The 14209-nt window shown below is 35.3% G+C and overlaps 1 protein-coding gene across 5 annotated transcripts; it reads right to left on the reverse strand.

Annotated features, from left to right (window-relative positions):
- Positions 1 to 2386: 2386 nt before the first annotated feature.
- Positions 2387 to 12985, reverse strand: LOC110036070 (syntaxin-61-like). 5 transcript variants are annotated; one of them, XM_020740418.1, is made up of 8 exons: positions 12804 to 12985; positions 11140 to 11213; positions 10015 to 10128; positions 9655 to 9768; positions 3712 to 3881; positions 3454 to 3544; positions 3127 to 3192; positions 2387 to 2813 (listed from the first exon to the last, which is right to left on the reverse strand). In XM_020740418.1, exons 2-8 carry the CDS (start codon positions 11191 to 11193, stop codon positions 2583 to 2585), a joined length of 840 nt encoding a protein of 279 aa, XP_020596077.1. In that variant the 5' UTR covers positions 11194 to 11213; positions 12804 to 12985; the 3' UTR covers positions 2387 to 2582. The 5 variants fall into 5 exon arrangements, with proteins under 5 accessions (XP_020596077.1, XP_020596081.1, XP_020596082.1 ...); XM_020740422.1 differs by having other exon boundaries at positions 2387 to 2828; XM_020740423.1 differs by lacking the exon at positions 12804 to 12985 and adding an exon at positions 12716 to 12791 and having other exon boundaries at positions 2387 to 2828.
- Positions 12986 to 14209: the final 1224 nt, after the last annotated feature.

The following is a 14209-nucleotide window of genomic DNA, read 5'->3' on the forward strand; positions in this document are numbered from 1 at the left end:
ATTAAATACTTATATTTTTAAGCATATATAAAGTCGTTGTCATCAACAAACCCAGAAATAGTGTAGAATAAAGTAACAATTGTTTCCGTTGGGGAGCAACAGATACTCTCTGCTCGAAAAAAAACAAAGAGACTCCGCAAACGACCCTAGAGAAAACTGACGATTGAGGCAGGGACTCGATTCCAAATTCAGTGTTTAATTTTGATTTTAAAATTGATAATTTCGGAGAATAGGATTGTGTGGGAGGACTGAATCGAGATGGAATGCACAGAGGCTCACATCTGACTCAAAAAGGTAACAACAGTGTAGAAGATGGCAACCATTTAGGATATTACGATTGAAAGAAAGGACTATACCAGTTCAAGTTACCACGGGGGAGTTATATTCGAACTGAGATGTGACAGGAAGAATATATATATCATGTTAGGAAGGAAAGTGCTGGGACTCTAGCACTCAATAGAGAAAATGATTCATGTAGTTGGCCCCTCTTAGTGGATATAAGGCTTGTTGTTGTTGTTATTGTATACTTTATTTTATGATATATATAATAAAAAAGTGAAAATGTATATTGTAATATTAATATTTTATTAAATATTAAAATACATGCCACCACATTATGTTCTATTGTGTTTGTATTCCCATCTACATGCATCATTGTTTCCTATACTTTCTAGAATAAAAATGCTTGGCAAAAGTTATAAAACATCCATAAATTTAAAAAAAAAATTATGAATTTGTACTTTGCATAACAATAGAAAATTAAGAACTTTAATCTCATTAAAATAATTAAAATTAGATAAATAAAATTTTCAGCACTCAACAGAGAAAATGATTCATGTAGCTGGCCCCTCTTAGTGGAATTAAGGCTTGTTGTTGTTGTTCTTGTATACTTTATTTTATGATATATTCAATAAAAAAGTGAAAATGTATATTTTAATATTAATAATTTATTAAATATTAAAATACATGCCACCACATTATACCGTATTGTGTTTGTATTCCCATCTACATGCATCATTGTTTCCTATATTTTCTAGAATAAAAATGTTTGGCAAAAGTTATAAAACATCCATAAATTAAAAAAAAAAACTATGAATCTGTACTTCGCATAACAATAGAAAATTAAGAAATTTAATTTCATTAAAATAATTAAAATTAGATAAATAAAATTTTAAAACAAAAAAAATTTGAGATGGTTTCACATTATGGAATAAATCATGACATATCATCACGGTTTAGTGTAATAATAATTTTTTTTTAATTTAAATAAAAATATTAATTTTAATTTATAATTAGACTATTCTTAAAATTCACCCACTATCATTCCGAACAACCAACCACCACTGGCCACCAACATAAAATTCTTTTATTTGTATTGCTTTACATAGAACTAACCATAATTTTATTTTTTATTTATTAATAACTAAATCGAAAAATATTTCAATTCATGATTATTTGAATATCTACATACATATTGCATAATTATTATATATTTATACATCTAATACCTAATATTTCATATTTCCATTTATAATATTTTATGACATAAATGTATGCGTGTAAAAGCATGTTTCACTTTTAAAGAAGTGATTAGTAACATTTTTTTTTTTTTGTAAAAAATTTGAATGCTTTGCATGTAAATATTAAAATTTGGGTGTTAGTTAAATACATCATAATTATGTGGCATGCTTGTAAATATTCCTACTTTATACTGAATTTTTAAAATGTTGGAGTCTAAATACATGCAGCCTAAAGATCCCTAAGTTGATATAATCGATTAAAATCAATAAAAATAATAAGATACTATTTGGGCTATTTCTAACCACATTATAAACTATTGCTCATCATCTTTGTTTCTCTTGCCAACAACCAACCACCAGTTGTAGCCCGCCGCCAATCATTGCCTTTTGCCTGCACTCAGCCCGTCGTCGCCGCCGCCGCCCATCAGCATATTTTAAACTGATTATATATTTTTTTTTTATTTTTTCAATTCAAAGATATATCTATTTTACATCGAAATAAACAAATTCAGTATTTCAAATATATTATATTTCAAGCACACTGCTTTCCTTTTTCAGCCAAGTTTGAATACTTTGAATTATATATTGATATATAAATCTACAGATGGTCTAATTATTAGGTGCGGAGGGCGCACGCAGAGCCGCCCGCGCAGAGCTGCACGCGCCCTCCGATCACAGCCGCACATCGCGGTGAGGGCGCGCGCAGCTTTGCGTGCGCCCTCCGCACGCAATAATCGCTCCTACAGATGGGGGAAAACAGCCTTAGACTAAAGTTCTGTTGATATTTTATTTTTTCAAACAAATAATTAAAAAAAATAAAAACTTAAAGAAAAAAATCCGAACTGTAAATGGTACCAATTGCATAACTCACAAGGTAGTTTTGCCCCAAAATGATGGCTAGAAGACGCCCAACCATCCGGTAGTTTTGCCCAAAATTGATACAAACAAGTTTTTTTCATTCAAGTTTGGATGGCTGTAACCCACATCCATTCACTGGCACACTATAACTTTATGACCAAAGGGCATACCATGCATGCAATCCTAACCATGACTGCCACAGCTTCAAAAACCACATTTTACAACATGATGCAAACAAATATATTTTTTCATTGAAGTTTGGATGATTTTCCAAGGAAGGGGAAAAATAAAAAAGAAATGGCCTGCACCTATTATGTGAGGAATAGCAAGACAAAAAAAATGATTAAAAGAAATAATAAGAAGAGTATCATCATGATTTGCCCCTTCGCTCCTGCCTTCTTCATAACCATAGCAACTTTTTTCTGCGTTCATAAACTGCTTATAGCACATCTACCAGATTAAAGGATCATAAAATTGGAGAATTATTCATTACCCGAACGGAAGATTTACGTACATACCACTCAATTCCTATCCTCGTACTTGTCTAACACGTAAACTTCATTTCTTACATCCAAACCACCTTAACTATGCATGAAAAAGGTGTATTTCATTTTTTAAGAGTTGCAATTGTGTTTTTTATGTGAAATATAAAATTTAGGTGTTAGAAATGTAAAAGACAAAATATATAGGAATTCGGTGGTATGTATGTAAATGCCCCTACAAGAATATATAAAATGAAAGAGTTAACCTGAACAAACTCAAGCCGGTTCGCTGTCGTTTCCATCTCCATGCTAAGTTCATTCAAGATCCTCTCCTATTGAACAGCAAAGAGAAACATCTCATTAATTACAGTACTTATTCCAAACCAGGCTCAAAATCTAAGACCTCGCTAACTATGTTTTGATCCATGTAATAGCTGTTGAGAAAAATAACACACAAAAATGGTTGTTTAATCTTAATTTCCAGATTTATTTTATTTTGTATGATTGGTTATTACAGCAAGAGTGTATTATTTGGAGAGGAAAATGCTGGCGGAAAATTTGATACAACCTCCAATGATTATTGATTTTATTACCTGTCCAACAAGTTCTTCATGTATGGTAAGCCCTACGCCTCCAATTCTCTTAACGCTTACGCTTAGTTCATCCAACTCCTCATCTTGTTGCCTGAAGTAAAATAACATTACACATTACAAAGAACAACCACTGCAGGGCTAGCATCAGCAGGGACAAAAGTATGTGGATTATCTCAGAACCTTGTATCCTATTATTAGCTAGCAAAAATATCAGTTGATAAATGACTGGCGGATCAACAAAATGGAAATAAAATTTACTTTCTAAGAAGCATCTGCCGATCTGATTCAGAACTGATGAAATCGTCACTATCTGGGGTGTAGTAATTTGATCGTTCATTTGGAAGCCTCATCAGTTCTTTGCGTGCCCCATTGTGAGAAAAACTCTTCTTCTCCTTTCCAGCCTCCACAGCTTTTCTCACAGCAGCTACCTATTTAATTCATCAACTGTCAGGACTATAGGCAATCTTACTTGATAATGAATAAAGGAAGACAACAGTGTTGGATTGGAGTTAAAATGTCTTCATTAAAATAATGGGGCATTTACATACATAAACACAATTCTTATGTATTTACATATGTAATGTAACTGTTAAAATATCGGAGTAGAGGAGCCTATATTATTAATAGAACGAGAAGTATATAAACCCTATTATAAGGGGCACTCATAAGAAAAAAAATAAAAACAAAATAAAAGAAAATAGAAAAACAAATAAAAGCAAATAATACAACAATCTACATATTAATAACAGCTGAGGATAATCGCTATTATTCTAATATTCTAATAATCCCCCTCAACTTGAAGCAAAGATGTCAATCGTATTCAACATAGATTTAAAATCATGGAACAGTGGTCAATGAAGGTTCTTTGTGAGGTTATCCACTAGTTGGCCACTATAGGGCACAAAAGGAACACAATTTTTCCCGGACTCTAGTTTTTTCCTTAATGAAGTGTCTGTCAATCTCCACATGATTGGTATGATAATGCTAGACCGGGTTCTAGGCAATGCTAATAGCGACCTTATTACCACAAAACAGTTGCATAGGGCCGAAGGTAGACATATGTAATTCACGAAGCATGATGCGTAACCAGAGAGCTTCACAGATCCCCAAGGACATGGATCAGAATTCAACTTCAGCACTGCTCCGGGCAATCAAAGACTATTTTTTTATTTTCCACATGACAAGATTTTCCCATACAAATTAGTATCCTGAGGTAGATCGTCGATCATGGACTTGATAATGCTAGACCGGGTTCTAGGCAATGCTAATAGCGGTCTTATTACCACAAAACAATTGCATAGGGCCGAAGGTCGACATATGTAATTCACAAAGCATGATGCGTAACCAGAGAGCTTCACAGATCCCCAAGGACATGGATCAGAACTCAACTTCAGTACTGCTCCGGGCAATCAAAGACTACTTTTTTATTTTCCACATGACAAGATTTTCCCATACGAATTAGTATCCTGAGGTAGATCGTCGATCATGGACTGACGACCCATCAGGATCTGTATAAACAACAATAGAACGAAAAGTGTGGTGCGAGAAAAACAAGTACAAGCTCGGTGTACCCTTTAAATAGTGGAGAATTTGGTGGATAGCGTAGAGATGGTGCTCAAAGGGGGCATGCATTGATTGACTTATTATACCAACCGTGTGGCATACGTGGGTGTGTATGACAAGGTCGATAAGTTTCTCCACAAGGTGCTGGTAATGAGTCTTACTAACAGGTACAACATTGGGAACATCAGATAAATTTTCATTTGAATCCATTGGGATAGCCATCGATTTGCACAGAAACAAATTGTTCTCTGTTAAAAGGTCAATCACATATTTGCGCTGAGGCAGGAAAATGCCCCGAGATGATCAAGTAACATCAATACCTAAGAAGTATCGGAGGAATATCAAATTCTTCATTTCAAAGGGCACAGCTAGAATGTCTTTCAAAGACTCCAATATCGGTAGATCGTTTTCTGCGAACACAATATCGTCGACATAAACGTTAAGAATAACAATCTGGCCATTGAATGAATGTTGGAATAAGAGAGTGATCTGATTGAGCCTAAGTAAAACCATGGCCCACTACTACTTTCGTGAACTTGCCAAACCAGGTTAGTGGGAATTGCTTTAGTCCAGAGAGGGACTTTCGCAACCGACACAATTGCTCTTGGAATACAGTAGAGTTAAAACAAGGGGGAAAGGACATGTACACCTCATCTGTAAGATCTTCGTTCAGGAATGCATTCTTGATATCGAGCTGCAATAAGAGCCAATCCAGATCCACCGCAAAAGATAATAGGATTCGAATGGTAATTAATTTGGCTATCGGAGCAAATGTTTCCTCATAGTCAACTCCGTAGATTTGTGGGCATCCTTTGGGGATCAACCGTGTCTTGTTGCGTTCAAAAGATCCAGCTGAGTTAAACTTGATTTTAAAAACCTATCGACATCCTACTATTTTATTATCCAGAGGAATATCTACGAAGTCTCATGTATGGCTCCGCCAAAGGGCATTCATCTCCATTACTGCAATTTTTCAGGCCAGATTTGCTAGTGCAGCCTCAATAGTAGTTGGGATCTGTTGAACCGTAAGGGCAGAATAAAATGCTCTGTAGGTCGACGATAAACTGCAGAAAGAGATATATTTTGCCATGGAATAGATAGAGCATGCCTGATTGACTACCTTAACTCGAGGAATTTGCCTTCTCATTGGGAGTAATAGTATTGGGGATGTCATTAGGAGTGGATTCAAGGTCCCGCAAAAAGGTAAAAGGCTCCAGAATGAGGGCATTGGAACGAGTGTGTTGAGTGTAGAAACGGAGAATGGGATGAGGAGGTGGTGGAACAGCAGGAACCGGGGATTCCTCGGTGCAAGAACAATTGGTGGAACATCCAAAAGAGTATGATAAAGAATAGTGTCCAAGAACTCTAACTCCCACTCACTTAAGGTCAAGTATGGAAAATAGAAAACATTTTTAAAAAATGAGACATCATCACTCACAAAGATTTTGTTTGTGATACGATCAAGGTTTTGATACTCATTTTGAGTGGTGGTGGTACCCTAAAAAGACATTTCATGGATCTAGAATCAAATTTACTCTGAGTGGGGGCAATGTTCTAAACTAAGACTATGCACCCAAATATTTTGGGTTCTTAAGTGGAAAAGACCCTATTAACAAAAAAGCATAACATCAAGATGGCTAAGTGGGTTCGAAAGTTGTAAATTTTAGAGGGGACTATTTCTAAAATAGGTGGCATTCAGTATGACATCATTCCAAAAATATTTCTGGACATTAGATTGAAACATGATACAACTAATAACGTCGAGGAGATGCCAGTTTTTCCTCTAAGCTACCCGATTTTGTTGAGTGTCCACACATGAGCTATTGTAAAGGATGCCCTTACTCACCAAGAATTCACCTAAAATAGAGTTAAAAAATTCACGGTCAATGTCAATCTGAAGGACCTAAATTGTAGTTTTGAATTGGGTCAAGATGAAGGTGTAAAAGCTTTGGAAAGTGACAGCATCTTCTGATTTGTCTTTTAAAATATGGACCCACACCATCCGAGTGTAGTCATCAATCAAAGTAAGAAACCATCGTTTATTAGTGTAGTTGGCAGTGCGAGAAAGTCCCCATACGTCAGTGTAAATAAGTGAAAAAGAAGCATAATGTATGTAAGTGTGGGGTGAATATTGAACCCAATGTGTTTGGCTAATTGACATGTCTCACAATTAAAACTATAAAGACTTTTATTAAAAAGCATGGATAAAAATGCTTTAAATATTAGAAACTATGATGACCAAACGACAATGGAACATTCAGTGACTCAAGAAAAACTACAACTATTGAGTGCTATGTCATTGCTCTCAGTGACGTAGTAGAATCCGGCTACGCGCTTAGCAGTACCAATCATTTTGGCCGAATGATTATCCTGAAAAGCACAAATGTTAGAAAAGAAATGAGCAATGTCATATGTCCACTTACTGACATATAAAAGGTTACACTTTACAGGTGATAAATTTAACACAAATTTCATAGTTAGATCGGTCGTTAGAACAACAGATCCTTTACCAACAGTGGAACTATGGGACCCATCTGCAATTCTGAACGTAACTTTTCTAGCGCATGAATAGTATGTCGAGAAAGCTTGTGAGCATCTAGTTATATGATCCATGATATCTGAATCAATGATCCACAAACTAGAGAAGGCAAAAGACGTGAGTGTTATAGAAAAAGTACCTTGGCGGACGTGTGCAGTCAACGGGCCAGCAGAGAACTGATTAGATCTAAGTAACTTGATTAAGTGTTGCATCTGACATTTAGGAGTTAGTTGAACCACGATAGAATCTGATGTCGTAGTGAAAACCTTGACAACAGAGGATTTGGCCGAAGATTTGTATATAATTTTTTTCTGTGGAGCTTCAACACTTGTCACAAGCGCGGTTAGGTTTGTGACGATAATCACAAGTTGGGTGATTTGCTCGAGATGGCATGTAAGAGGGTTGAACACTATTAGAGCTCAAGGCGGAAGATTTGATTGAAGGGGTGGAAATTCTGAGCATGACAAGTCTCTGTCTCTATTCACGGCAAATCTCGGTGAAAGTAGCACGAGCAGAAGGAAGAGGTTCCCAACCAAGAATACGGACCCAGACTTCGTCAAGGTCTTTGTTGAGGCCAGCCAGGAATTGGAACATGCGATCCTTTTCTACAATTTTATGAATGAAAGAGAGAAGAGAAAGGTCGGCCGGAGAGTCTCAAGTATAGTTATGAGTAATGGTTCTTGATCCCTATTTACCACTCGGATCTTCTTAGACACCTCCTAGAGTTGGCCAAAATTCCCTATGTTCGAGTAGGTATTATGGATTGTCGTCAAGTCTAGAGGGCACTAGCAGAAGAAAAGGAACATAAATAAATGGTCAATTGACACTTCCATGGAGTTGATCATCCACGATATTATCATGGAGTTCTCCATTTTCCAAGCTCCACATGTCTGGTCAGACTTCAGAGGTTTATGGATCATACCTGTGAGGTGACCGAATTTCACGCGTCCTTTGATGAATAAGGACACCGCTTGAGACCATTGGAGAAAGTTAATGTCATTTAGTTTGTGATTTATGAGCAAGAAGCTCGAGTTGGTTCATGGTCCTTCGATCTGCACGGGAAAAGAGGTTAGAGTCAAACCTTCGCTGGAATCAAAAACGCTTTCTGAGGATGGCTTAGTGTTGGAGGAGTCCTCTACGATTCTGACTGAGCCAAATGAGATGTGGTGGGATTCTGAGGCATTGTCGAATTTCAGCCATAGGTCACCGACAGACGGATAAAATTGTAGGTAATCCGGACAACTACGTGAGAGAAGTGCTAGAGAAAATAGCAGAAAGGACCTGCAAGGACGGCCGATAAGAAAATCTGCACATGCTGGAGGAGGACAGTAACTGCAGGAGAGGCGAGTGGTTGCCAAGGAGGCCAACGACTGTATTACACTGCAGGGAAGGGTTGGTGGCTGCAGGAGGGTCAGCGGCTACAAGAGACTTTGGGGAAGGGCCGGCAGGGAGACCGCAGGGAAGGCCAGCAGCAGCTACAGGGAAGACTGGCCATAGTTGGGATCTATGGTTAGAACCCAGCTCTAATACTATGTTGAAATATTGGAGTAGAGCGGTCTATCTTATTGAAAGAAAGAGAGGTATAAAAATCCTATTACAAGAGACACTCATTAGAAAAGAAATAAAAACAAAATAAATGGAAATAGGAAAGCAAATAAAATAAAATAAAGACAAATAATACAACAATCAATATATTAATAATGGCTAGTGATAATCGTTATTATTCTAATATTCTAATAGTAACACCTAAATATTCATATTTACATGCATACCACTAAAATCTTTAACATCACATCAAAAATACCACGATCACTATCTTTTTAAAAGTGAAATACAAATTTTCATGCATATGCTTAAGACACCAAGGTGTTATAAGCGTAAATATCAAGTTTTGGGTGTGACATAAAAATTGTGTGGTGTGTTAAGTGTGTATTAAATTTCCCTAAAATAAAAGGACATGTTCTTGAAACATTAACTTTGCCCATCACAAAATAAATCCTTGAAAAGGATGATCATTCAGAACCAACGTAAATGAAACAGTAATATCTACAATCTAGAAATATAACATGCAGTGCAACAATACACCATTAAGTAATTACCTGATTATGAGCAGAAGTGGTCCATCTCCTCCTCCTTTCAATCTCCGCACCATCAAGCCCAAACCAACCTGGATCTCTTGCAGCCACAGCAATAGCCTTATTTAATTCATCAACCTTTTTATAAAAAAAATGGAAGGTTCAAGAACACAGCTTAGCAAATATTAAATTATAACAAATTATGTATTTAAATATTTGAAGTAGCAATGGTGAACAGTCCACAAATGAATAAAATTAATACTTGCACTTGTAGTAAAACCAAATATTTTAATTAAATAAAAGAAGTATATGAATGAATAACAAAAAGATCACCTCCATGTCAAACAAGATACTGAACATCTTCAATAGCATTCAAAACAATACCTGCCATTCAATACTCTCACAATTTGTAATAAGTCCCCTAGTTAGATGAACATGCTCCCCGGTTTCAATAGGTGTTTGCTCCAATTCATGAAAAGCAACTTGTAGCTTGTCAATCTACAAAAGGTAAACATGGAGTTAATTTCACTTGATTGATATATGATCTTCTCACGCAGCACCTAATGCCATTTAATGCACATATAATGTGCCTTCATACATTGCACTAACCCGTCACCTGTCCCCAAGAAGCACACACAAATAGAGATATACGAATAAGCCTACAAGCATACATAAATATAGAGGCACATATTTGGGCTTTTTTTTGCACATATGTTTAGGCAAGCACACAAAACATGTAAACAATTGCTAGAACATGTACACAAACTGAGAAGCACCACATATACCTTGGCACAAATGTGTTCACTAAGGGTGTGCATTTAGTCATTCTGGTTGGATTAGTTGACAGATTTGTTAAACCAAACCAAATTATAGAAGAAATTGAACCAACCAAATCCTAAGTAGAACTGTACCACACCATGCCAAGATGTAGTTTGGTATATTTGGATCGAGAGAGGTGAGATAATGGCATTTTTGGTTTTCAATTTAACAAAAGTTCTTTTCTAAAACCAAACCAGAAACTGAAATCTAAATAAATTTTAATACAAAATAAAAAGCAAAAACCAACCTGCAATTTCATAAACCGAACCAAATCAGTTAAATGTACGCAATTTGGTTCAATTTTCTAGTTTAAATTACTAAATGCACACTCCTCACCTCTCCAACTATGTATACCTTTTTTAACAGTAAGTTTAGTTAATATAGATTTCTAAAATATAATCAAATCGCTAAATTCACATGCATAAATCATTTAGCTTAAGACAGCAAACAAATTAGGTCCCCAAAGGATGGAATAAACTTCAGGGACTAAACAAAGCAAAAATAACAGGAAAAACCTTTGGCAAGGTTTAGTTGGATAAAATAGAACTTACTGACTCACAATCATGATCATTCAAAAGTCGGGTCTACATGCTTATAGAAATACAAGTGTAACTTTAGTATATCATAATTTCATCAGGGACGTGTATGTTATAAAACAAATTCAATGAAAACTTAGCAGGCCAGACATACAGAATCTTGAATTTCCTCTTTCACGACATAAAAAGGATCTTGAGCAGAAGACATAGTATATCCAAATACAATTCCTGAAAAATAGAAAGACATAAGCCATGAGTGAAAGTGTAAACCACCATATAAAGTGAACGTTAGAGAGCACATGCAATGATGTCCACTTGGATTCATCTTTCATGCATATAAGCAGCGTAAACTCACAAGAAAAGATCTCCACATTATAAAATAGAAAAATCAAAACAACTTATAGTTGTCTATGTTAGCACATAAATAATCGACATATCTAAAAAATGAGTCAATTGATTTAAAATTATCCCTTAAGAAATGGAAAAAAAAAATACTAAAAAGATCAAAAGCAATGAAAATTAAATGAAACTACAAAATGATGTGAAACAGTTCGAAAATGCAATAGATGGTATGTCGTCAAACAAAAGTGGAGTTGGACTAGTAAAGGGTATGACTATAGAAAATGAACTTGGAATTGATAAAAGAGAATAGGAATGGGTAAGTTTTCAGAGTATGCTCAACCTTGCAATAGAAAATGAACTTGGAATTGATGAAAGAGAAGAGGAATGGGTAAGTTTTCAGAGTATGCTCAACCTTGTAGCAAGAATCACGAGCTGTAGATATAGCATAAAAATATCTAATCATGTCACTCTACAGCAAGACCTCGTTAACATTTTATTTGATGAAGCTAAATAGCATGAATATAGAATAACAAAGGCATTTTGATGCTTAATTGACTTTGCACAAAAGAAAATGTACAAAATTCATAATATCTATAATAAGGGAAAGCCACTTATCAAAGTAGCATCATAAAAGCTCAATGAAGTTGTATTGCTTATTTAATTTGCAAACACAACCATGCTAACCGAGAATGAATGGCTAGACCCAAACATATCAAGGTGGCTTTACATCTTCTGGGAAAATTTTTTTAAGTGTTAAACTTTTCAATATATATATATATATATATATATATAATACCAAGCATCACACTTAGGCACTGTTTGGTTGCGTCCCAAATTTACGTTAAATAGGATTTAATAAACCCGGATTTATCAAATCCATTTTTGACGGAGAAAAGTTATCGAGCGATGGCGAAATAAATCTAGTAAATCCGCCTGCGAATCGACTTTAGTAATCCGGATTTATGTCGAATAAAAGAGGGAAGTAAAGAGTATTAAGTTTAACAGAGCGTATGATTTAAATTGTACATTTTTGTGTTTGGCAAGATTTACGTTAAAATTATGGCTAAAATCACTGGATCCAAAAACTTAGCAATGTGAGTTTTAATGCAAAGTCAATACCCGCAGCCCTTAATACTTTACAAGCGTTGTTATCATAAAAGGATCATAACGCCTGTAAATCTATCAGCGACAGGACAAATATTTCCAACGCACAAGGTAATTCATCACATAGAACACCATCTACGATCGAAAAACTACACCGGAAACGGAGTTTAAATCTAATAGGCTCAAAACTGGACTATGCTAATCCAAATTCTGAACCCAAATCACATACAGAAGCAAAAGCAATTCCGAATAAGAAAGGTATGAAGAAGTTTCCATCACCCAACCTCAGCTAGATCTGACAGTTCGAAAGGAACTCGTTGATTCAAAGATTACGCTGGCGAGAGATTATATTAGGTAGGTATAGAAGCTTGCCTTAGGACGAGATCGGATACCCGAAGCGAGAACAGTGCGGCGCACAGAAAATGGAGATGAGGGCTTTCACGTTTCAATTTTCATCTTCCCATCGGTGGGTGGCGGAGTTGTCTCGCCGGAATTAAAACCGACCGTTTTATTGAGTTTTCCGTAGGGTAGGAAACCGGTAAGGTGGCTGACCGGTCTGACCCGCTGTGAGGCCACTTCATTCCTATTCATTCGCATGCCTAAACATTTAAATTTTACATTTTACTTTAATCACCCAAATCATTCATATCATACCAATATTACTACTTTTTAACATTCTAATAAATAAAATCTTACATAAATTAGATGATTTATGTTTGTGTTTGTGTGTGTGCGCGCGCACGCGTGTGTGTATATATTTAAAATTTTAATAACAAACATTTCTTTTATAAACACTTTTTGAAAATATTTTAAATTGACATTGTTGTCATTTTAGCAACAATGTCTTGAGGTGACATGCTAGTGGCAACAAAATTGATTTAAAAATTTTCTTTGGATATATATTATTTAAATAATTTTAGATAGATTGTTATATTTGAGTAAAATGAAGTCATATATTTTAATATAAATATATTGATTTTTTTGGGTTTAAATATTACTTAATTATATATATTTGAAATTCTAAAGCTTAGCTTTGGCTTAGATTTTAACCTATAGAATTAATACACGCTTCATAGATATCGAAGTTTCCTTCTTTTTTTCATTCGTCAGACATAGCGGAACATACATGCGATCTCTATTGAAATGCCCCTTCTTAATCTTCTCCTTTGAACCGCTAGTTGTGATCTTATTATCTGTGAGGGTTTCTTAAGATTGTCGCATATATATTGTATACCAAGCTTAGGTGTTTACCTCTTTACCCTTCACAGTTATTGCAAGTATGTCATTTCTGTATCTATAAAACCAGACCATATGTAATGCTTAAAGATATAATAAAAAAGGATATTATCACTGTTTACTCTTTGCTTCTATACACTTTTCCTATTTGTAAATAATCATTCATGGTATCAAAGTCATAGCTTCAAAGCATCAAGATCCAAAATTCTTCATCTCCCACCTCTTACAATGTCTGTCAGCATTCTATGGATTCCCCAAAAAGATGAAAGAAACTAGCATTCCAGCCACCTTGAAGTTCTTCATGACAAACATCGAGAATGTGATTATCTCCTCTCTTAATTATAATAATTATGTTATATGGAAGGAACAAATCAAAAAAAAATTCTTGCAAATGGATTTGACTCCTTCTTAGATGTTATCAAACCATCCCCTCCAACACTTCATTAAGATTCCACCACCACATAAGTGGATAACCCCGATTATTTTCTATGGAAACTGGTGGATCAAAATCTCATAGATGTAATCTTTTTAATCATATCTTC

The sequence above is a fragment of the Phalaenopsis equestris genome, unplaced genomic scaffold, assembly GCF_001263595.1.
Source record: "Phalaenopsis equestris unplaced genomic scaffold, ASM126359v1 Scaffold202182, whole genome shotgun sequence".
In the NCBI taxonomy this organism is placed as follows: Eukaryota; Viridiplantae; Streptophyta; class Magnoliopsida; order Asparagales; family Orchidaceae; genus Phalaenopsis; species Phalaenopsis equestris.

Coding starts and splice junctions, on each gene's coding strand:
- LOC110036070 (XM_020740422.1), bottom strand. CDS start 11,193: ATGTCTTCTGCTCAAGATCCTTTTTATGTCGTGAAAGAGGAAATTCAA. Junction 9,769..10,014: donor GTGAGAGTATTGAATGGCAG/GTATTGTTTTGA, acceptor TTTTATAAAAAG/GTTGATGAATTAAATAAGGC. Junction 3,193..3,453: donor ATGAAGAACTTGTTGGACAG/GTAATAAAATCA, acceptor GCTGTTCAATAG/GAGAGGATCTTGAATGAACT.